At 48.6% G+C, this 22,073-nt stretch overlaps 7 protein-coding genes across 7 annotated transcripts; 3 read left to right on the top strand and 4 right to left on the bottom strand.

Moving 5' to 3' along the window:
- Window positions 1-397: 397 nt before the first annotated feature.
- EDB82DRAFT_548451 (uncharacterized protein) lies at window positions 398-2,694 on the bottom strand (the record flags this gene model as incomplete). The annotated part of the gene is made up of 7 exons (XM_025738760.1): window positions 398-1,211; window positions 1,265-1,395; window positions 1,448-1,480; window positions 1,532-1,902; window positions 1,950-2,113; window positions 2,164-2,263; window positions 2,319-2,694. 7 exons carry the CDS (start codon window positions 2,692-2,694, stop codon window positions 398-400), a joined length of 1,989 nt encoding a protein of 662 aa, XP_025593489.1.
- A 691-nt stretch (window positions 2,695-3,385) lies between these two features.
- On the top strand, window positions 3,386-4,597 carry EDB82DRAFT_334393 (Asx homology domain-containing protein). Its single transcript, XM_025738759.2, has 2 exons — window positions 3,386-3,808; window positions 3,862-4,597. The coding sequence occupies exons 1-2, from the start codon at window positions 3,482-3,484 to the stop codon at window positions 4,465-4,467; spliced, it is 933 nt and encodes a 310-aa protein (XP_025593488.1). The 5' UTR covers window positions 3,386-3,481; the 3' UTR covers window positions 4,468-4,597.
- EDB82DRAFT_562225 (bacterial low temperature requirement A protein-domain-containing protein) lies at window positions 4,597-6,956 on the bottom strand (the record flags this gene model as incomplete). The annotated part of the gene is made up of 7 exons (XM_025738758.2): window positions 4,597-5,125; window positions 5,183-5,844; window positions 5,901-6,275; window positions 6,336-6,440; window positions 6,487-6,554; window positions 6,605-6,729; window positions 6,777-6,956. 7 exons carry the CDS (start codon window positions 6,954-6,956, stop codon window positions 4,727-4,729), a joined length of 1,914 nt encoding a protein of 637 aa, XP_025593487.1. The 3' UTR covers window positions 4,597-4,726.
- Window positions 6,957-7,772: 816 nt separating this feature from the next.
- On the top strand, window positions 7,773-10,919 carry EDB82DRAFT_516070 (origin recognition complex subunit 4 C-terminus-domain-containing protein). Its single transcript, XM_025738757.2, has 4 exons — window positions 7,773-9,201; window positions 9,260-9,421; window positions 9,473-9,901; window positions 9,952-10,919. The coding sequence occupies exons 1-4, from the start codon at window positions 8,068-8,070 to the stop codon at window positions 10,525-10,527; spliced, it is 2,301 nt and encodes a 766-aa protein (XP_025593486.1). The 5' UTR covers window positions 7,773-8,067; the 3' UTR covers window positions 10,528-10,919.
- Window positions 10,920-10,993: 74 nt separating this feature from the next.
- On the top strand, window positions 10,994-12,646 carry EDB82DRAFT_334107 (uncharacterized protein). The gene has a single exon (XM_025738756.2). The coding sequence runs from the start codon at window positions 11,435-11,437 to the stop codon at window positions 12,383-12,385; it is 951 nt and encodes a 316-aa protein (XP_025593485.1). The 5' UTR covers window positions 10,994-11,434; the 3' UTR covers window positions 12,386-12,646.
- A 63-nt stretch (window positions 12,647-12,709) lies between these two features.
- On the bottom strand, window positions 12,710-13,827 carry EDB82DRAFT_334110 (uncharacterized protein). The gene has a single exon (XM_025738755.2). The coding sequence runs from the start codon at window positions 13,644-13,646 to the stop codon at window positions 12,978-12,980; it is 669 nt and encodes a 222-aa protein (XP_025593484.1). The 5' UTR covers window positions 13,647-13,827; the 3' UTR covers window positions 12,710-12,977.
- A 2,315-nt stretch (window positions 13,828-16,142) lies between these two features.
- EDB82DRAFT_334095 (regulator of G protein signaling domain-containing protein) lies at window positions 16,143-18,892 on the bottom strand. The gene is made up of 3 exons (XM_025738754.2): window positions 17,969-18,892; window positions 16,476-17,813; window positions 16,143-16,362 (listed from the first exon to the last, which is right to left on the bottom strand). Exons 1-3 carry the CDS (start codon window positions 18,689-18,691, stop codon window positions 16,246-16,248), a joined length of 2,178 nt encoding a protein of 725 aa, XP_025593483.1. The 5' UTR covers window positions 18,692-18,892; the 3' UTR covers window positions 16,143-16,245.
- Between the last annotated feature and the right edge of the window lie 3,181 nt (window positions 18,893-22,073).

The raw sequence follows: 22,073 nt of genomic DNA, 5'->3' as shown, positions 1-22,073 counted from the left end.
GATAGGAGGCTGCGAATGTTTCTGCCCTCTGATAGGTGGAGATTAATTCCTCCGGCTGTTGATCGCAAAAGAGTCTGGAGCTTTAAACAAATGCGGAGCCCTTTTTTAAGGTTATCGTACCGAATGAGAAGAAAGCGTAATCACTTCAGCCTCAATAGCCCGCTTCTTCTGACGGCTGCCGCTGGACCATGAACAGAGATCGACCTATGCCAAGGTTCAGGACACATACAGTAGACTATCCCCACAAGGAACGGTTAGGCACAGAGCAGGCCAAAGGCGGGGAGACGACCTTGAGTGAGGAGAAGATCGGTCAATGATTTGATTGATGGAATCTTTGGTTTCCGTGCCATCCATCTCATTTCCGACCATTCGACGAGCTTACTTCTGATATTTGGGGTCAAGCACTCATCTCCTTCTCAAGCCAACCTGGCACGTCTGGGGTCTTGTCCCATCCATCGAGATAGCTTTCTTGGCTCACCCCAACCCCCGAGGGCTTGGCATATATAGCAGACACGTACCATACCGACTCACCAGCTTTGATTGTATGTTGTAAAGTTGGAATTGTGCTCCGGCTCTCGATGAGATTCGAGTTTGGGTCTGCGTTAACCAACATGGCTTGGCGGCCTTGGGTCGGTTCCAAAGCTTTGATTCCTACAGCGCCCTTGGACACTGCAAATGCCCCCAACTTTCCACTCGTCCAGCCATCGGGGGTGTTCAAGTCATAATTCCCGATGATCTTGGGTGACGTTCCCTCATGTTTCTCTCTGTCGTAAGGACCTAGGTATCGTCCGTTAGTTGTGTTGACATTGCGAATGGCGAAGGAGCCATCTGCTGTCATGACTTCGCGAGCGCTCTCAATATGGTGAACTCGAAGGTGCCAGTTTGGGGTCTTCTCCGCAGGAGGAACCAGAATGGTGCGGATTGTGACATCCGGAAAGGGCTTCCAAACTGAGGCGAGTACAGGGGTGCCTTCACGGTCTTCAATCCCCGCGTACTCGCAGAGTCTTCGAGTTTTCCAATACTCGCCCCCATCATCCGACAGACCAAGTTGCGACGCCAGTGCATATTGCTCCAGAGAAAAGAGTCCAGGGGGTACTGAGTATCCGTAGGCACTGCTATAAGCGAATCCACCATACTTGGCATGCGTTCCTTTCATTGGGTAGCTGCAGGCCTGTCCTGATGAGAGTAACATGCAGTGGCCGCCGAGGTAGCTAGACTAATGTCAGTATGCGGCATGCCAAATCGTATATAATGGGCTCCCCACCTCATAATGTGGCCCGGTTGATTCAGGGCTTTCACTTTTGGGATCACACCACTTGCTGATTCTTCCTCGGATGTCCAGAAAGGGTGGTCTTCTGGTGTAGCCAGGCACATGAATGCAAGGCAGGCCCAATACTATGATCGAGGTCAGACAATTGTTTCTTCTTCTTGTCAGTACCCATCTTACCGGGCTTCCTGGACTATTATAGTTCTCCGCCATCTGACTTGTGTTAGTAAATTCGGACTCAACGAATGGATGACCGTTACTTACATACATGTTTGGGTACGAGTACCCAATTGATAGCGTTCCGCTTGATGTCCAGATATCGTTCTGCGTCTGCCACCAGCGTAAATGTCTGAACACTAGTCCTTTAACCATGCCCCAGGTCAAAGGTGCAGGCAACTCGACATCAGCATGAGCCAGGGCTCCCCAGAAGGAGACCATGGCGAAGCGGTAGCCCACACTTCGGCCATAGGGAATGGCCCTACCTTCATCGTCGAAGTAATGAATCAGGTCCAGAGCAACCTGCTGTGCACGTCTCTTAAACTCTTCAGCACGCTTCGGGTCCTCATCTCCTGCCAGCTTGGCGTATAGGAGCTGTAATAACTGGATCGCAAAGCTCGAAGAGTAGTAGTCCATTTCTGTCTGTGTAAGTTAAAGTCGCTGCAACTTTCAATGTCGTCCTTACGGTGAATTCCTTCGGGTCCATCGTTGGACCAGCCTCCTCCACGATAAAAGGTCTCGAGATGCTCAATATCACTATCGAGTCTCTCTTGAGAGAATTTTCCGCCATTCTTTTTAAGGCCAAGGTTGGCGAAAACTCGAAACCAAAGCCAGTTAGTGTTGGGCATGCTGGAACAGCGGTTAGTTGACAGAGGGTTTTCGTAGTATTGGTGACTGACTTCTTTTCGTTGATTGAGTTTCCAAGCCAAGCCTCAACATTGCCCTTTTCCTTGTCGGACAAACTGCTCCAGAAGTCTGGAGCCACAGCCAACGCCCAACCTAGGATACTGGGTCAGATTCGAATCCATCTTGAGTGCTTACCGTAGGTCCTTACCGAGAGGGCACATTTCCACCATTCTCTGATCATTGTCTTGAGGATATCCCCAATATTCGGGGCTTTCTGGGTCGGTTCCTGACTTGATACCCTGGATCCACCATTCCTTGCCATCGTAATCACCACCACCTGCCAACAGAGCTGCCAGGCCCCAAAGCGGACGACATATGCCTTCAACCTCGGAGGCAGTTTGGTCAAAGCGGACTGCTGTTGCACCGGGACACTTGACACGAGCCTTCTCGGGTGAGAAGAAAGGCCCTAACGGATCGAGAACAGTGCGAAGGAGCTCTTGGACTGAAGAGCGGTCTTTAATCTCCACTTTTGAGAAAGGGTGAACTCTATCGTAGCCAAGACAGAGCGTCTTGGTGGAAGTCATGGTGTTTTGGTATAGTTTGGGACAGATGGCATAGGGCAGTAGAAAGTGGAAACTTGTCCCAGGGTGATAAACAGAGTATATATATATACATATCCCGTTAATTACCTGCTAGCTCATTACCCTTGTAATCCAATCCCAATATCATGCATTTATCATCTGGTTTCCAGCGTAATTGTTCAATAAGCGGGGACTTGCTCTGAACATGGTCGGATACATTGCCGTGTTGATCATTGAGGGAGGGAGGGGCCAGAGTGGGATGCATTTGACCCCAAGAGATCGTGGGGGTGCTGTTTTGCCGTTCTACCGTTCAATCATCACAAATTATAAGTAGCCGGCAGTGGAGCTGTACAAGTTGTGGATTTATCCGTGGTGATGAATTCGGAAAATACCCGTACTAAGGTATTCAGTGGACAAACAAAGGACGGTAATCAGACACTAATTGACGTTGTACAGCGCCCGCTTTGTCGGCTGTAACGTGCAGTTGAGATGATGAGGCAGGAGCCTGTGTGCACAGCAATATGCAACTTGCCTTGGTACTGTGGTTCCTTGTCGCCAATGATGAGATTACCCTGGAGCTTGGCCAAGCATGGAACATGCACAAAGAACAACAGCTTGATGTTCATTTCCCATCGACCCTTCTTCTTTTTTCTCACTTTCGCCGCCCAGGAGCCGAAATTTATTCTTTAACGTCTTCTCTCTACTCAGCTCATCTCTGGAGTACTCATGACAGAAACCCGACCGGGCTTCAGCACTCATCATTCTTTATCGACTAGACACCCTCGCAAACATGGCTCACGAAGGCAAAGATACGATAGTCGTGAACGGAGAAAATGCAAAGAAACAACAAGAAAACATATTAGAATGTTCTATTCCATCAGAGATACCCGACCAAGAGCCCGGTGACGGCTCACACCCCAATGTTGATCAACTGCCAGACGCGTCTGCATCATCGCTAGTTCAGCAGGAGACAAGCGCAACATCTGCACCAAAGGGTATCAAGAAGGTCAAAAGTAAAAAGAGAGTTGTCGTGAAGAAGGCGGCGAGAAAATCAAAATGGAATCAAGACAATATCTTGACGGACCCCAAATCACCTCTAGCTTCGGCGGATCTCAGAGTATGGCCTGCTGCTATCTAAAATGCGATGAGATTGTAACCTAATGACTATAGAGCATACTGTCAAATCCGATGGCATGGGATATTCTAGAAACAGAAGAGAGGGCAGAAATTCTGGCACTGTTCCCAGATTCTCAGCACATCCTCGGTGCAGGCACAGAAGACGCCTGTCCTGATTTCGCATCGCTCATGAATGATGACAGCTTTCGCTACGACTGTGCCGCCTACACAGAGAACATCGCGCAAGGGCGACACGACCCCGAATGGCTGGCTCAGGCTTGGGCAGCCCACGAGAGGCGAAAGATGGGCGACTTCGATGAGCACCTGGACAGCAAATTCAAGGATGACTGGAATGTTGACCTCCCGCCAGAGCTCAAGACAAGACGAGGCCCTGCTATGCCGAAGGAATATAATGACACCAAAATGGAAGGAACCGAGCATACGACCAACGGAAACGATGATCAAACGAAAGTCAGTATGGCGAACGGCACAGGCACTTCAAATGAGCAGGACTCAGAACACGGGAAGGATGCTGGAGTAAATGAACCACCAGGAGATGATTCTGCGCAAGAGAAATCGATGGTCATGGCTACTAGGAACCAATATCCTGAGATGGAGATTGATGGTGAAGGTATAACGAATGATCCGGTCACGGGGTGAGGCTCTTGGGCCGAAAAGCAAGTATAGAGGAGGGTTCAAAGTACTTCTAAAAATCACACATCCAACTCTATTGTATCTGATTCCATCTGATCTACAGAGGCATCTCTCTCCTTGTTATTTCATTCATCTGAATTCTGACAATCTGCCCATCTACATACTGTGAATGGTACGGCTGTCTATCGCTCCTGTTTCTTTGAAGCACATATCTTGTATCTGAAGAAATTAAAACCACGTCCATCCGGGAGCCTGAATTATCGGTCTAGACTGAGGAAGTGACCTGAGTATGAGGAACAGCTTTGTATGCGGTCTGCTGTTCAGAAGGCATAACCCGGTTGTAAGTCTGCGACTCGTTTTCTTTGCTCCAGAATGACTTGCTACCCTTGAAGAACAATGGTGGCGGGTTACGAATGTGAGTCAAGACAAGGACCGTGACCCAGACGAGAGTGATAACAGGTATCATCCAACCACTCGTCTGGTATTTCTCGGCTCGTTCCTGGTTGTACTTGATTATTGCGACAAGGCTTGTGCCAATGCCGAGAAGAACAAAGATGATGTGGCGAGTTATAGCCCATTTGCTCCAGCGGGTTGTTCTTGACATGACAGCTAGGACCACCATGATGATAAGTGAGACGCCCGCAGCAATATAGGTGTAGTTGAACTTTGGAAAAATTAGTACTTTAAAGAAATGGACGCGTCGATGGAAAAGGTAACTCACGATGAGATGAAAGCGTGCGTCCAGTCGGTTGGCGAGGTCGGCCTCGAACTCGGCACCGGTCTGTTCGGTGATATTGTTCGCTTTATTGTAATCCTGTACTTCATTGACGAGATTGATCTTGAAGGTCTCGAGCAAAGCATTTTTCATAGCATTTCCAAGTCCCTGCAGAGAATCAGACAAAATCTGGAACTGTTTGGCATCAGGCATATCCTCATCCAGTTGTGTTTCGGCCCAGTTAAAGAAAGGTACCCAGAAGGTATCATTGATAGTAGAGAATTCGTCAAGGGATGTGACGACGGCCTCCTGTGTTTCTATGTACTGCGGCGTAAAGAGTGTGAAGAAGCTTTGTACAATACTCTCAAAGATGTCCCGCATTATCTTGGTCGTTATCTCACTTATGTTGTCCACGGGTATGTCGTCTTCGTTGATGTCTTTGGACAGGTCGATTGTCTCGATGACGTTGAAGACTTTGGTCCAGATGACTAGTTGAGTGAAGCCTTGGATGAACAGGCAAAGTGCGAGATGAAGGGGGTAGTGGATGATAGTCCAGAGCTGTTGGCGGAACTTTGGGAGGTAAGGGTTCTTCATCCAGTCGAAGTAGATTAGGAACACAACATAGATGGTGGTAGCGGAAGATAGAACAACACCGACGGTTTCAGCATCTGTCGTGGGGGTTCAGATTACGTTCTCTGACTTTTAGAAACCAGAAAATACTTACTCCATGAATCAGGATTCTCAACAATAGTGACAACGCTTTTGCAAATTGTGATGATTCCATCGCCAACAATAATAACAGTCAAAAGACCCATGCGCTTCATCAAGTGTGTTCCTTGGAAGCCGAGAACCGGAAAAATGTATGCCAATACGAATGCGAGGACAAGCTCAACGGCAGCTAGGACGTACCACGTGATGTAGACGTTACTGTTGTGGTTGGTGAAGCGGAATGTGGTACCGAGATAGATCATGGCGAGGACAAAGTTCAATCCGATCTGAAGCAGCATTGGCAGAGCTTGCTTCTTGAACTTGCGGATGTGCCAGAGGATACTCGCATACTCGATGGCCAAGGCTAGACGGGACACCATGAGGATGATGGCTACATGAGTCAGTTTTGCTATAAGAGATATAGTGAGGAGAAGCAGAATGAATGACTTACAAAATGTTCTCATCGTCTTCATGTCTTGGTCTTCAGGTTTAAACTTGGGGGCAACTACAGCAAATCCAACCATGACACCAAGATGAATACCACGCGCGACACGTTCTACAATTGTTAGCAGTGTTAAACCCAAATGTTGAAGAAAACCTACCAAAGATACTGTCCGTTACGAATCGAACATCGTACAAACTAGTCGTGAGCCATGTAATCCAAAGGACACTACTCATACGTCAGTTTCGTCATATTCCCCCAGAGGTTCACTCTCGTACGTGAAGTAGCCGACATAGGCTTTGAAACGGTCAGGGCTGTTGACGCCTTGGGTCTCGCAGAAGACGGTATAGTTGGCAGCAAAGAAGAGGTCGTAGAAAAGCTCGAGTAGACTGGCATCCTCATGCTAGACACTGTTAGCATCCTCACAGTGATATTTTATTCGTCACAAACTTTTTGAAATTGCGGGCAGTCATCGTCGTATCGGTTACCAAAGAGGCTCATATCAGGGGCAGTAAGTTGCTTGGTAGGAAGACCATTGTCACTTGAGTCTGATCGTCCTATGAGAGGACTCTTGAACAAAACGAGCTTTTGGACTGGTGTCGCAGCCTCGGTCGGCTCTTGGTGAGACATTGTTGACTAAGGTAGGAACAAATCAAATTGAACCGACTGTCGATGATTAGCATGGCTCGAGGACAATGCCTCTTTTCGTCTGATAGAAATTTCTGCACATACTGTAGAATAGGTTTCCCACGCAAGCCTGAGAACCGAGTCAACTGGAATACATAATCATCTTTTCCCATTGGGGGCTGCCTTGACTATATGGGTTTTACTGAAGGTCGGGAACTGAGAGTTGAGCAGGGGTTAATGCACTTAGCAATACCTTCAAACAGCGATTTTCACGACTAATGCATGGATGACCTTAAAATACAGCACCATCAGCCCATCAAGTCTGACTTTTAGCGGGAGAAATCGAGTACAGTAGGGGCCACATTGGATTATGGCTTGGTCCTTGATTTAGATGCACGATTAATATGGTCTAGTAGAGCCTAGCGTCTACCAGCGGCGGTAGTTGAAGTGGTATTGAAATCTTACGTGAGAGTGCAAGTGGCCCCCAACTTTATGAATCCACTTAGCTGAAGGATGAACTGAACAATTGATTCGCTGATTATCTTCAGCCCGTCTACTTTTAGTTTAAAAGATACCAACTTACCTTACCGAAAATGCTTGGCAGGTGCCCGAGTTGCAGGTAAGAAGACAACTGCCCATCGGTAAGGAATAGACAGTTTAAAACAGCCTGGAACTGAGTCATTAGTGCCAAAACAAAAGAGAAATATCGAGTCACTCGGTGCAAGGATCAAAATGCCTGTATCCGAAAGATATAACCCGTTTGGGAAACTCAACTCAACCAACAACCAACAACCAACCCAACAACTGCATTTGCATCTGCATGTGCATCTCGTAGGGCTGTAAAGAGTGGAGCTTTGCATATTGTTCTGATCACGTGAGATGACTCCAAAATTAAGCGCTTACTTCTCTTAGTCTTAATCTCGACGCGTCAAACGCGTCTCCCCTGGTTTTAGCTTGGCTAGTGCACTAATGATTTATTTGTATTGGCAACCAAACAAGACCAACCAGACTCCTCACGAATAGATACGGACAGTGACGATGCGATAGCAAACCTCCATCAAGAAACGGCTCGACGATATCGTACATCACACACACACACACATAATCAACCACAATGAATCTCTCTCCTACTCCGAACGCTCGAAAGCGGACTCAATTCCAAGATGACCCCGTTCCAACTCCTGCGACCCTCAAGAAACGCCGACTCGATGAACTCATACCCGGATCGCCTTCAACCCCCAAGGCCCTCAATGCCATCAACTCAGCATATCCTGCAGTCATATCCAACGGCCAGAACTTATGGCCACCGGTAGACAACAATTTCGAGATACCGGCCCACCTACGGCCTGTCGTATCCCCATCAAAGCCTGTACCTGCAACGCTACCCACTGCACCACCAATGTTCCGCCCTGCACTCAAGGCGTCAGCACTAAAAGGAACGATATGGGACACTGGAGATACGAAAAAATCGTATCCTCTACCGAAGAAGGTTGGTGTTAGCCGACCAAGGACCGCTTCGCCAAAGAAACCAGCTGCTCCAAGAGGCAGGCCGCGGAAGAAGAAGGTCGAAGAACCGGCCCCAGAGGCGGGCGATGAACTTTCAGCAACACAAGAATCTACCGACGAGCTGTCCACAACGAATGAGTCTCTCTCAGTTCCGAAACCTACGCCCAAGGGTATCCTGACTCCCAAGAAGGGGAGACCACGAGGCCGACCGAAGAATGTCACTTTTGGGGCAGGCCAGGGTAAAAATGGCGAAGTTTTCTTTGAGGATTTACCGAGCAAACCCAAGACTCCACGCAAACCTGCCAACCCTGAAGCAGATGAGATCGTTTGCTCATTGTGCTTGAAGCCTCATTCGCAGGCCCCCAACCAAATCATCCTATGCGACATGTGTGATTTTGCAGTCCATCAAGAATGTTATGGTGTTCCGGATATTCCAGAAGGCGATTGGCTTTGCAAGTCGTGTACTCAAGAGGACATACTTAAGACGCCGAAAAAGACCGCTGGCGTGCAGCCTCCAGCTGTTAAGATCGCAGCAGACGTTCCTGACATTGCCAATTTGGACCAGCATGTACGGTCATTACAGCGAGTTCTTCTGGATCGTTGTACGGGGAGAAGGCGCTTGCAGTTGTCCGCGCAGCTTGAGGCCGAAGAAAAGGTGTACCAGCTTGTGGAACAGACGGTTGTTGCCGGTGAAGGAAACTCCATGATGATAATTGGAGCAAGAGGATGTGGCAAGACTACTGTAAGGCGCTTCGATCTCGCTCTTTGGGCGCACTGGATGCTAACTCCATATCTTGCAGTTACTAGAAAAGGTCATCTCTGATGTATCTCAGGAACACAAGAGCGACTTTCACGTGGTGCGGCTCAATGGCTTTATTCATACTGATGACAAGCTGGCCCTGAAAGAGATTTGGCGACAACTAGGCAAGGAGATGCAGGTAGAAGATGACCTGGTGAACAGAGTAAGAAAACCCCAACTTCCATAAACTACTGTCACTGACAACGCAATATAGACAAACTATGCCGACACCATGGCGTCTTTGCTTGCTCTCCTGTCACATCCGTCTGAGATTATCGGTACAGACGAAGGTGTCACGTCACAGTCGATTGTGTTTGTGATTGATGAATTCGACATGTTTGCCTCGCACCCACGACAAACATTATTGTACAACTTGTTTGATATTGCACAGTCGCGAAAGGCACCCATCGCAGTGGTTGGATGTACCACTAGACTAGACGTTGTTGAAATGTTGGAAAAGCGAGTCAAGAGTCGATTCAGTCATCGATATGTCTATCTCTCTCTGCCCAAGTCGCTTCCGGCTTACTGGCAAGTCTGCAGACAGGGGTTGATTGTGGATAGCGATGAGGCTGAGAAGGAAGGCATCAACACTTACCTCGAGGGACATGCTGCGTTCCAGGAGTATTGGAACAAAAAGATTGAGGTTAGTCAGTTTTAATCTGGGTGTGAATCGTATGCTGACATTCAATGCAGGGGCTATACAGAGAGCGGACATTCCAGGACTTGCTTCAGTATCATTACTACACAACCAAGTCGGCTTCGGCATTCCTGACCGAATGGATCTTACCTCTGTCGGCTCTCTCAGCCAACGACGTGACACTCAAGATCCCTGCTGTGCAAGCAGATGTTGAGTCCTTGACACCCCCTGACTCTAGGCTTCACTTGCTATCAACGCTGTCTGAGCTAGACCTAGGACTCCTTATTGCTGCAGCGCGATTGGACATTGTAGCACACACGGATACGGTCAATTTGGCTATGGCATACGATGAGTACAGTTCATTGATGGGGAGACAGCGAGTTCACTCAGCAACAGCAGGCATGCTCGCTGTAGGTGGAGGTGTGCGAGTATGGAGCCGTGGCGTAGCTGGTATCGCATGGGAACGACTCATCTCACTGGGATTGTTGGTACCAGCCGGCATAGGTGGTGCCCGTAACCTTGGGCATGGCGGATTAGAAGGCAAGATGTGGAAAGTCGACGTCGCACTGGAGGAGATCCCAGCAGCAGTGAAGTTGAGTGCTGTACTGGCAAGATGGTGTAGGGAGATATAGTGGCGGAGGTTGCAGTTTAACGATACGATGCCCTATTGGCTTGTTAGATACACATCTATCTGTGTTGCATAATAGACTATTAATGATGCCCCTGAGTAAGTAGAGGCAAGTCACGAATACATCGGCGCTACTTGTGTGTATCCCTGAGCCCTGTATAATTTTTTTGCGATGGAAACAAGACGGGGTTGCTCCTCAAAGGTGATGGTGAGATATTCTGGTCTCTGAGGACGGTAATAATATGGATATGCTGGATAATATGGTGAAGATGTTTAGGTTTCGCTAGATCCATCGACTCGAAGCATACTAAAATCTGACACGGACTAAAGCGCGTGCGTGTGTATTTAGGGGGGAACGTGTCAAGCGAGAGTAGATTTTTTTGTTAGATTAATATTATGATTTTACTGTGAATAAAACGATAAAAGCAGTGAAATAATGATTGGATTTTATCATGTTTGCAGTGCTTACTCTTTGTCTTGATGCTACGTCACTTGAGATTGTGAGGCCTTGATTTGCCAGAGACGAGATGAGCTAGTGGCAATCTGATACAACTTCCGAGCTCCTTCGGCCAAGGAAAAGGAAGCTTCGATTAATGGATGGTCGGTATTGCCCAGCTGATTTTTGTGGCTTACATAGTACCTACTCTACACTACACAGCTGGGGCTGAACAGTTGCCGAGTTCCTTCAATAGTAGTGTCCGTCTTTCACTCTTATTAGTAACTCTCCGTCATCTTCATCAACCTCAACTCAAGTCTTGAACAAAACAACAAGAAAAGATCGTCAACGCTCATCACGGACCCCTAGCTTTCTATCCCCCCATACACACATTCCCGGTCGCCACAGCTTCTATTATACGGCACTTGCAAAAAACCTGTATCACGTCGATCACAACCGATACCAGGAAAAAACCATGACTCGGTCTACTTTCACAACAATCACACCCTTGCCTTCAAACTTAACTCGCCAGCAAGTGGTCGACTTTCTACACGATCATTTAGCAATGATTGACTTGAATCCTCTCATCATAGAACGCCACCAAATCTCTCCTCCCTCACACGCCCCGGATGATGAGAAGAGATGTGTATGGTATTCCATGACGGATCGCATTGACTACCTCCCTGGTGGTATCGCCTCCGGTCAGGTCACATACACGGCTGCCTTCTTTGACTCTTCGGATGGTCTCCAGACACACAGTTACGCTCCCATGGGGCTTGATCTCCGTGGCCGCTGGTCTGTGGGCGGAACTATGCCCGGAGAGCGTCCGCAACCTGTTGAGCTTGGTCTTGGGGCACCGGCTTCGGGTCTTTATCTCCGCGAAGATGTTGACATGCGCTGTAACATGCTCATGGTATCCTTTGTTAAGAAGACTATTAAGAAGTCTCATGGAACTCTGGTCGAGAAGTTGTCGCAAAGAACTTCCCTCAAGTCTGCAAGACACTCTATGCAAAACTTTGGGACCAACTCCCCGGGAGCTCTTCAAACACCCACCCCTCCAGCATCTGAGCACTCAGGAGTACCGGCCAAGGGAGCCAATGGCCAGTACGGGATCGCCCCGGACCTGTCTTCCCACCCAGCCTACATTAGTGACACACCCTCTTCCAATATGGGAGATATGCACCAGCAAAATGGTGGTTCTATAGCCTCTGGACAGCAGCAACCGTCGGGGTCAAGTCAGTCAAGACCTGGTCAGTATGTGCCAGCTTATCGTGGCGACGGCAGACCCGACCATTATGTCGAGTTTGCAGGTCAAAGTTCCTACAATAATTCAAACACGCCACTTGATGAACGTGAAACCTTTGCGGAGCTAGACGATGGCACCTATAACCATCCTGAGAGGAAAGGACCAGCGGAACTGGCCTAGAATATGGCATTTTAGCCTTGTGCTTGTTTGAGCTTTGGAGTCATGGCGTTATTTATGTCTGCTACATAACTGGTTAAGTGCTGGAGTGTTTCAGTGTCAAGTCAGTACGAGCATGTTGATCATTTACAGAGCATAATCTCGAGCACGTATGTAATGAGCAAAATGATGAATTTCGTTAGGTTCTATACGTATCTATATTACACCAACGGTACAAATCATCTCCTAGCAATGCAAATGTTTTCCAAGCTCCTCATTTCTACCAGAAAGGTCTCCAAGAACAAAAGAAATCCCCTCCGATGCAATTTACCCATCCCCGGGAAACCCTTATGGGTACGGGCTTCGCAAAGAAGATCCACGGTGTATATGCGAGTGCATAAATACCTAAAGAAGTATAAAGATGTTGTCATTAAAACGTTGATGCGGAGAAGCGAAGTGAAAGTTGTCGTTGAGCGCTCATGCAAATCATAGCGGAGTGAACACAGCCGGAAACAGTCTCAAGTACAAGTTGGAAGGCTGACGAACTCATACGGTACTCTTGTTCGTTTCTTGAGACTGACACTCTTTGGCGTTTTTTGCTTTCGTCGTTGCGAGCTTACAGAGCCATGAGGCCGAGGAAGGTAGCAAGGCCGAGTCCGAACTGGATGGCACCGGCGCCGGCAGTGACAACGGGCTCCTCGGGGACCTCCTCGTCCTTGCCAGGCTTCTCACCCTCGGGCTTCTCGGGGTTGGTGGGGTGCTCAGGCTGGGCAGGCTTCTCAACCTCGGGGTGCTCAGGCTTGGCGGGGTACTCAGGCTTCTCGACGTCGGGGTGCTCGGGCTTGCTAGGCTTCTCAACCTCAGGGTGCTCAGGCTTGACGGGGTGCTCAGGCTTGCCAGGCTTCTCGTTCTCAGGGTGCTCAGGCTTGACGGGGTGCTCAGGCTTGCCAGGCTTCTCGTTCTCAGGGTGCTCAGGCTTGACGGGGTGCCCGGGCTTGTAGCCAGGGTGCCCGGGAATCCAAGTAGGACCAGCGGGGTGAGTCTCAGTGACGGTGCAAGGGCAGTCAGTGATGATCAGAGTGGTGGGCTTGGTGACAACATAGTCCTTGCCGCCCATGTGGAAGCTGGTAGGTCCAGGGCAGTAGGTGGTGTAGACATCGACGACGCTGGTGACAGTGACTGTGCCGTTCTTGCTTCCAGTGGGCATGGGAGCAGGAGACGCGGTGGGCTTAGCAGCAGCGGCACCAATAAGGGCGAGAAGAGCCGCGGCGTTGAAGGCGTACATCTTGAAAGGTTGATTTTGTTTTGGGGATACTTCAAAGAGTGAGTGAGTTTTGGAGAGCGAATGCGAGTTTTGCTGGAGTGAGCGAGTGTGGTCAAGTGAGTGACTTGGGCGAGATTGTTAACGAGTGTGTTGCAAAGAACGAAGAGTGATGCTGAGTGATGCTGAGAGAAAAAACTTGATGAAGCTGTCGGCGAGGTCTTCTTATATCTGAAAATTGAAGCCTCAGACACTAGCCAAGAGCCTCCTGTTCATCCTCCCTTGTCTCACTTTCATCTTTGTTTTCTTTCCTCTCTGCCCCTGAGGCTTGCGACAATCTGGCCGCCACAGTAAAGAATGGAAGCCAATGTACGGTCATGTTGCTTCATTCCAATACGCAAGGGAGGAAATGGAAGAAATTGCGGCTCCGTATTAAGGGAGTTGTGGCCGGGTTACGACATGCAAGGAGATGTTTTTTTGTGTAATTGAGCTGGATGGTGGTGAGCCAATGTTTGGGAAAGCTATTTTGAGCCACGAGTTTGTTTCTAAGTAATCTCATTTATAACTTGTTAGGTGTAAGTGATTTCTGAGTCGATGAATGATATAATTCTTGGCTGAGATGACATGACACACTTACTGTCTTGCTTTCGTACTCTCAGTGAGTTATCTAACTTCTAGGTACGCTTGTGTATATCAACATGTAAGTAAACAAACACAATGTCAATAGACAAAACTACCCTGAATAAAATACCATCCAGAAAAAGAAAGGACCCTCTCAGATAATCCTCATAACCCCCCGATTCGACAATCAGCGATGCTCAAAAAGAATCGGTCGATCTGGAAGCTGTCTTTGTCTTGCCCGTGAAATGTCTCTTCCTCCCTTGGCTCATTAATGTACCCATGGTCGCCCCCACTCACATGAAGAAGAGCATTGTTTTGTAATTCGTTTATCTTGACAATAATAACATTCAGCCTCTTTTTTTCTGATGGCATGTCTTGGTGACGGGAGCGCCGAGAAGTGTTTTTTTATATATTGGTTCTATAGTGGTTTATTGTTAGCAAGACATGCTTTATACGTATTACAGATGACCAAAAATAGCCGTGGTTTTCGTTGCAAGGATATATAAGTCTTATGATATGGCACTAGACAAATCTAAAGGAAATGATGAGGAAAAGACAGAAAAAGAAAGACGCAATCACATTTCTTCTAATCTACTGTTATTCAAATTACCTTTATGCAGTCGAGATATCGGCCCCTGTTCTCTGCAGCTTTTCATTAAATGGCTGACATAGTGTAGCAGAGCGTTGAGACACGGCATACATCCAGTCTTTGATTCGTAACACACGCAATATGAACAAACATGTGCAATGATAATTGCTACGGTATCGTTTTTATGTATGTATATGTTCATGAGCACGCGATGTCTCACCACTATCAGAACATATCTACGCATTCCAAATGTGCTATTTCAACTGCACCAGTCAATCATCATACCAGTAGACAAGCTCACGATTCAAGTGCACATATGATGTGATTCGCTTCCTTGTCTTTGTTTATTCCTCTCGACAAAACTATCGAGACTGCCCGCCCAGTGTCTTTTTTCTATGTACAATCGTATTTCAGCGCTGGCCCGCCGTAATGTACCCCGACTCCTTCCAATGCAATGCATTTACTTTCGGCCTCAAGATGATGAGGTCCGTCCATAACGTAATAAATAAATAAAAGAAAAGAGAGATGAAGAAGAAATAAACCCCTCCAAAGTAGTACAAACAACATCAAAGTAATAACAAGAGAAGTGCTGCCGATTTCGTCTGTCGAAATCCTTCACGCTGTACAAATCGATCAACCATTTCACAGGCCGTTTCGTCCTATATCCATACGATCATAGTCATGTCTCGAAGATCCCAACCATCGAATATTCGTACAGCTCGTCTTTGCCGCGGGATTGAATCGGCGCTCAGCGCTCATTACTCGACACAAGCAAGTACTGTATCCAAGCAGAAAGCTGTCGCACACCCCATCAGTTCCTCCTATCGGATCATCCGAGCGACCTATTATTGTGATAGTAGGTTTCCTATCTGAGATCCATCATGTATGAGCAAATGGGGCATGACGCGAATAAAGGCCAGCTGAGTGTGTTCGGAGGCGGCCGAAGCGAGTAGATTGTTGTCGGGTCTGGTAGGCAAAGCCGTCGCCGTGGCTGGTGGCTATGGCCCCTAACTTAGCACTAGCCGCCGAGGAAGAGAAAGGGGCCGAGGCGAGAATTAGAACGAAAAGAAAAAAAAGAACATGGCAAAAAATAGCTCGGAAACCAAATAACACCAATAATGCAGGAAGGTATGGCTCTAGGTGGTATCGTTCTCATGATAACAAACGCTTTTGTAGCCAAAACTGTCAAACGTCTCTATACAAATGACTCGTGATTAAATGAGGCAGATGATGTAAATGCTTGGCTTGGGCCAGTAAGGTTCAATTCAGGGTCCTGGTCCTGGTCCTGTTTTTTTCCTGGTTTCTGGTTCTGGCCGCAAGTCTGGTTCTGTTTAGACTTGAGCTTTCCCTTTGAGCCTAGTCAACCCGCTCTAGTGTAGATAGCGCATGACCGGATTTCCTTTGGGGGAGAGATCACTTTCGGTTGGATCTGCTTTGGCTTCGCTCGGGGCCTCGGCCAACAACTTCGAACTCGTAGTTTCGCAGTTGCTGCTCATATTTGGGGCTGCGAAGGAATTTTGGTACCGAGTCCTGTTTTCTCCTATATTAGCAGCTGCATTGCTTCATCTTAAATTGAAAAGGATCGGCGTGCCCGGGAACGGGCCTTGGGGGGCTGGGGAGGGGCGGTTTTTAGCCAAACTTACACTAGCCATCAGCTTGAAGACAGCGTTTTGAGCATCTTCAAACAGCGACGTCACCTCTTGAAGAGTGTCAATCATAGCCACATCCTGTCCAACAGCCTTGGTCATTCGTGTAGCCAGGTTGTTGCGCAACTGGTGGTCGATGTTGAGTTCGCAAGGCGATCCCGGAGCCAGGAAGGCATTGTAGATACCATATGCTGAAGCCATAATCTCCTTAATTCCGTCCATAGCATTGGTGTTGGGCGCCTTTTGCGCAGCCCGTGTAGCAGCCTTGCAGCTGCGCACGAACTCATCCACATCTTGGTAGAATGACAAGTTCTCTTCACAGTGAGTATCCCGGAGCTGTTCACGGAAAAGGAGGCGAAGAGCTGGGTCGTTCAAGATCTTGTCGAGGCGTTGAGTGTTGGAGTCTCTGGTAATACCGTTGCGCTGGGATGTGGCACCGCCTTCACTCTCAGAAGCACGTCCTCGGGAGGCAGCACCGCTGACAATATCCTTTCCGCGTTGTGATAGCTGGTAGATGGCATACTTGGTAGGCTGGAAAAGGTTGCAGCCAGGGTTCTGGGCCATGTAAGCCCGGTCCTGGGCCACAGGTTCCATCAACTCGAACTCGACGAAGAGAGTAGCCACCTCGAGAGTTTCCCTCTTATCCACAATAGTCGAACAGTCCATAAGCCAATCGGTAGTGGCCTTGCCAGTGAAGGTATCACGATATGTCTTTCCATTCACCTTGCGCTCAGCAGCCATCTTGACGCCTGTAAGTCCATCCCTGTAATCATGTAGAGAGTCTGAGTCGGCAGCGTTGACAGTGGACTTGATGTTGCGGCCCTCGGCTCCAGCAAAACGGCGGAAGATAACTTCGATTGTGCCGTGATCGTGGAGGAGCTTGTCCGTCTGAGGGTCGCGCTCGAGCAGCACCAGTTGGGTGGAAGCAAGGTTGGCAAGCTCAGAAACTTGCTTTTGCTGTATGCCGTTTCTGGAACAGAACCTATCCAATACGGTGATACCCTTGGGGGTTAGTTGCCAGACAGAGCCTTTCATCGTATAAACCTGCTGGTATTTGCCATCGGCTGATTCGATAAAACGTGCCTCCAGAAACCTTTGACAGATAGAACGAGCCATGTCCTTAGCCATGGAGAATGTGGTGGTTGTTGTGGTAGTAACGATACGAGAGGGGTCCTTAGGGTCAGGCATGCGGTTGGATTGGGAGAATTTGAGAGAGCCCAGGTTGTTAATAGCATCCTCGGATAAAAAGGTGTATTCAACCTTGGTCAATCGGACACGATGAGCCGAGAGCGGCAGCAAACTAACGACAAGGGTTGAGAAAAGATCTTTGAAGTCCTATTTGTGCAACTCTGTCAGCAACGACTCGGGCAGGTATAGTTTAATTTCTAGAACGCAATTGGCGCCGAGTCAACGGCTATGCATGTCTGCGCACGCGGCGAAACGGCGCATAAAAGGCACACCAAGCATTTTTGAGTAGGACAGTAGTTTACCTTTGTGAATGGTCGGTCATCGTCCGTCATGCGCAATAAGCGCGATGATGTCTGGTGCATTTTGGCGGCTGTGGAGGACTTGTAAGGGAGAGGGTGATTCGGGTCTGTTGTTGCGTAAGGCTGAGATGGTGGGTTGTTCGCCTGCAAAGTCTGGGGAGCAATCTTGCCGTCCACGGTTGCGCCTGACGAAAGTGATTGATTTGAGGAGCTTCGAAGACGGTGATACTTGTCCGGACTGGAGGGTTCGGACGAAGGTGAAGAGCTGGTGAGCAAGGAAAGCCTTGAGAGAGCTCCGCTAGACTGTCGAGGTCGGACGGAAGGCTCTGAAATGGCAGCAATTGCGTTTTGCGTGCGGTCAAAGGCAGAGGCGGCCAATGCAAAGAGACCTGTGGAGGAACGATTGTTGAATCTTGAGACTGACGAGGTATGGCGATGGTGACCTTGTTGTGGGTGATATGGGATGTAGACGGGTGCGTCCGTTCCTGGTGCTGGCCCTGATCCTGAAGCTGATCTTGATCCTGTGGTTGTATTTGCGGAGACAGTGGAAGGGTTGTTGGTAGCGTTCACTGGTGGTGCGGGAGGTGGTTGAAGAGGAGGCGAAGAGCGTGGAGTAGTAGTTTGAGAAGGTGGGTGAGAGCGAGCAGTCGTATCCTGGTCGAAGGTATCAGAAGGAGAGGCAGACTGGTTTACCGTGTGTTTTTGGTGATGCGACAGAGTGGCCATCTAACGGGAACGAGAAAGGTCAGAAGGAGGGGAGTTTTACGGTGACGGCAGCGGGAAGGTTCAAATAAGAAGGATGGAAGTGGAAGTGGATTGGGGATGGACACGGCGAACGAGTGGAAGCAGAGTAAACCAAGTCAAGTGGGACACAGAAAAGATAGATCAGGTCTGGGTGGAATTAGGATAGGATAGGATAGGATAGGCAAAGGCAAGAATAGGTAAGGTAAGGAAAGTAGTAGGTAGAGAAGAGGGTCGTAGGTACTGAGGTGGTCCTGGTACCTGTACAGGTACTGGTACTGGTACTGAGCCAGGCGATTCAAAGAGAGAGGGGAGGGTGGGGGTGTTGAAAGGGGACCCCTTGATCATCTTGCAGAGGCGTCTAGATAGAAGAGGGGATGGACTGCTAAGAAGTGGATCTTACCCGACCTCCGTTCTCCAGTCGGACGCGGGCGCTGAGGACAGCGGGCGAGATCCATGGTCTCCAAGCAGCTAAAATAACCAGAGCAAGGGCCAGGATCAGGGTCAAGATACTCAATTCTCCAGCGAAAAAGGAATCTCGGAAACCCAAGAGAGACGAGAAAGAGTTACTGTTACCATGTATTACAGAGCACGAGGAGGGAGAAAAAGAGAAAGACAAAAACTACTACTATAAAAGTGGATTCTCAAAGAATAGTCCAAGAGGCTATGATCCATTTCATCTTTCATACTATTGATCTATTGATACTAACTAAAGAACTGTAACAGTCCGCTCGCTCCCTTTCAAGCCAGGGATCTATTCATCTGTGTTTTCTTATTACTCATCACTTGCAGTGATGCCTTAACTACGAGACTGAGCAATATGGCACCTTTGTGCTGGGGTTTTCAGCGCATACTCGCGCTGGACTGACACTACCGACCTGTCACCAGCCTGACATGACACGAGCATTGAACCGACCTGTGCTGTACAGAATAGCCAATGTGGTCTTCTTCATCTTACCTTAGCATGGCTCGGCATGTCAACTGTAGCGTAGCGCCGTCTTACCAAAGAACGACATCACCTAGGCCATTGACCAACTGCCTGTCAAAGGCTGTGTTCAGGGCCAAAGAAGAACAAGGCTTTCACTTTGTTAGTAGCGCAGCGCCATCGATGCTCCGGGTACCGTACCTTTAGTACAGGAGGCTGCTTGTCGGCTCCGAGTGAAACATGGAGATGAGATGAAAGAAAACAGACACAGATATAGAGCGTTGAGCATCAAATCATCGGTGGCATGGAGAAGCGATGAGAATAGAAGTGTCTTAAACTGATGAGGGCGCTGGCACTAACCAGAGACCTGCCAAACATGACACTAATTCTTCATCGCTGACAACATGACAGTGTGTGTTTACCATCTCAAGCGAAATCGAAATTCCCTGTCTTGCCTACACCTATTGGTAACAACGGTAAGTAAGATAGGGTTATAATGTTAACTCAAATTTACAAACTAGAGACATGGGAACAGGTACATGCAGTTCGGTCATAAAACATGGCCGTTTCCAGCAACTTGCATGTCCGGTGTCGATACTGGGTCCTTCGTGGCTCCTACTTGCGCTATCGTCGCATTTGGGGTTCGTACATGCACTAAAGCGCTGTACGTAACGCATTAGGGCACCAGACTTGTTGGGGGTTCACGGGCTGAAACCATTCGGCTTCCTTGGAGGTTTTCTTTTTCTTTCTCTCGGAATGCCTACATCAATCGTTGCTGATATGCAAGCGGTCTGCAGCACCTCCGCACTTTGCAATACCTACCATCAGGTAGGGTACGAAACAGTACATACATACCTACATAACTCTTCTGATCTGATCGGCTGGCACACAACAACAGCCCGGACGGCATCGGCAGCGAGACACGACCGATTGACAGTAAACCAGCGGTTTTGAGGCGCTGTATTACGACTAAACCCGGACACATGTCTCCAACCGTCCCTCTAAACACCTGAAAATTCGTTTCTGGAACATGTTTTCCATGTTGTAGCTATGTGCGGAATCCCCCGGTGGGCTTGCCCACCACGAACGTACCCTGTGCAACCATGACAGGCGAGGGTCGTCTGGGTCAACGCCTCGTTATAAATCGCATCGAGTGAAATCATCGCATACGAACAACGCAAGCTAGCGCCCGAAAGCTTAGTCGATCCCAAAAGCGCGTTGTGGACAGCACTGCATGCTGCCAGCCATCTGAAAGGAATGCACGCTTGCGCGGAAGGTCTCTTGGTGGGTGTTTAACGGTAACTTGTACACGCCTGCATCGTTGAATAGCAAACGAGTGCCAGGCTTGCGTAGGTTGGTATTATAACAGGGACGGCCACTAGTAGTGCAGAGCGAGCTGCAAGGTAGATAAATGTCCAATTGCAGACTGACCCCGGTTAGATGTGGTCAGTGAACAGATAATCAGTTAAAAAAAAAAAAAAAAAAAAAAAAAAAAAAAAAAAAACGGAAAATGTTGTGTTGTCCTTTATCGTCGTTGTGCCTCATTGTTCATTCCATCTGGGCCGCTGGCAGGCTGGGTAATCTTTCCTCACATGTTGAACCAGTACCACAGCGCGTGGCTACTGAGCCGCGGGCGTGTACATGTCTGTCTCACTTCTTACACTCAATCAGGTCTCAACAACCCCCCTTGACTGCGCGTGGCTTCAGGGATTCTGCCTACATGCTAAGCTGCATTCGGCCGGTAAACTTTCCTTGTAGCCCTTCCACCGCATCACGTTGTTGCCATGCGATCAAAGCGCCCAAGTTCCTGTCCATGCATGCAACCATGTCGCTGCTGGGCGTACTTGCCCCTTACTATGTACTCTGCCCCACGCGATGTCTGCTGCACTGCTTCAGAGTCGCTACATGTGCATCGGCATGCTGCCGAAGAAATGCCAGAGTATTTCCATCTTGGTTTTGCATGTTACCCGTTGCAAACCCTGGGCCGTGGACTTTTGGATGACGGGTAGTATGCGATGGTTGCACGTACACAAGGCTACACCCTGTGAATAAGTCCCATGAAATGACAAGGGGGGCTGGCAGGATGTGCCGTAGGTCTTGGTCGTAGGATGTTGATGCTTGTCTATCCCAGCAGGAACAGCTACTTTAAGCATAGTGATAGAGGTGACGCTGAAACACGAAATTCGAAACGGCTGAACAAGTCCATCTTTGGTGCATGAACACAGCGAGTCGGCCGCCCATGACTGATACCATTTTGGTTTGGTGGTTTTCCTGCTTCATCTTTGACAAAGCCGCCATGTCAAGCGCATTGCCTAGCCTGCCTGCCAGCCTGGGTACTCTACAGTACCTGAGTAATGTACATGTTTGGTGTTCCTCCCCTACTGTCGGGATTAAATGATTTTGCGCCCCGGGATTATCACAATTAGGGCGCTCGCATATTCG

This window comes from Fusarium venenatum, assembly GCF_020744135.1.
Source record: "Fusarium venenatum strain MPI-CAGE-CH-0201 chromosome Unknown EDB82scaffold_4, whole genome shotgun sequence".
Lineage (NCBI taxonomy): Eukaryota > Fungi > Ascomycota > Sordariomycetes > Hypocreales > Nectriaceae > Fusarium > Fusarium venenatum.
The sequence above is the reverse complement of the archived record's forward strand: the minus strand, read 5'-3'. Positions and strand labels throughout refer to the sequence as shown.

What these genes read in the sequence shown, in the direction of transcription:
- EDB82DRAFT_334393 (XM_025738759.2), top strand. Translation starts at nt 3,482, where the DNA reads ATGGCTCACGAAGGCAAAGATACGATAGTCGTGAACGGAGAAAATGCA. An exon ending in TAGCTTCGGCGGATCTCAGA is followed by an intron (nt 3,809 to 3,861) that starts GTATGGCCTGCT and finishes TAATGACTATAG; the next exon opens with AGCATACTGTCAAATCCGAT.
- EDB82DRAFT_516070 (XM_025738757.2), top strand. Translation starts at nt 8,068, where the DNA reads ATGAATCTCTCTCCTACTCCGAACGCTCGAAAGCGGACTCAATTCCAA. An exon ending in GAGGATGTGGCAAGACTACT is followed by an intron (nt 9,202 to 9,259) that starts GTAAGGCGCTTC and finishes CATATCTTGCAG; the next exon opens with TTACTAGAAAAGGTCATCTC. An exon ending in ATTGGAACAAAAAGATTGAG is followed by an intron (nt 9,902 to 9,951) that starts GTTAGTCAGTTT and finishes CATTCAATGCAG; the next exon opens with GGGCTATACAGAGAGCGGAC.
- EDB82DRAFT_334107 (XM_025738756.2), top strand. Translation starts at nt 11,435, where the DNA reads ATGACTCGGTCTACTTTCACAACAATCACACCCTTGCCTTCAAACTTA.
- EDB82DRAFT_334110 (XM_025738755.2), bottom strand. Translation starts at nt 13,646, where the DNA reads ATGTACGCCTTCAACGCCGCGGCTCTTCTCGCCCTTATTGGTGCCGCT.
- EDB82DRAFT_334095 (XM_025738754.2), bottom strand. Translation starts at nt 18,691, where the DNA reads ATGGCCACTCTGTCGCATCACCAAAAACACACGGTAAACCAGTCTGCC. An exon ending in ATGACCGACCATTCACAAAG is followed by an intron (nt 17,814 to 17,968) that starts GTAAACTACTGT and finishes TTGCACAAATAG; the next exon opens with GACTTCAAAGATCTTTTCTC. An exon ending in TCTTCAAGCTGATGGCTAGT is followed by an intron (nt 16,363 to 16,475) that starts GTAAGTTTGGCT and finishes AGGAGAAAACAG; the next exon opens with GACTCGGTACCAAAATTCCT.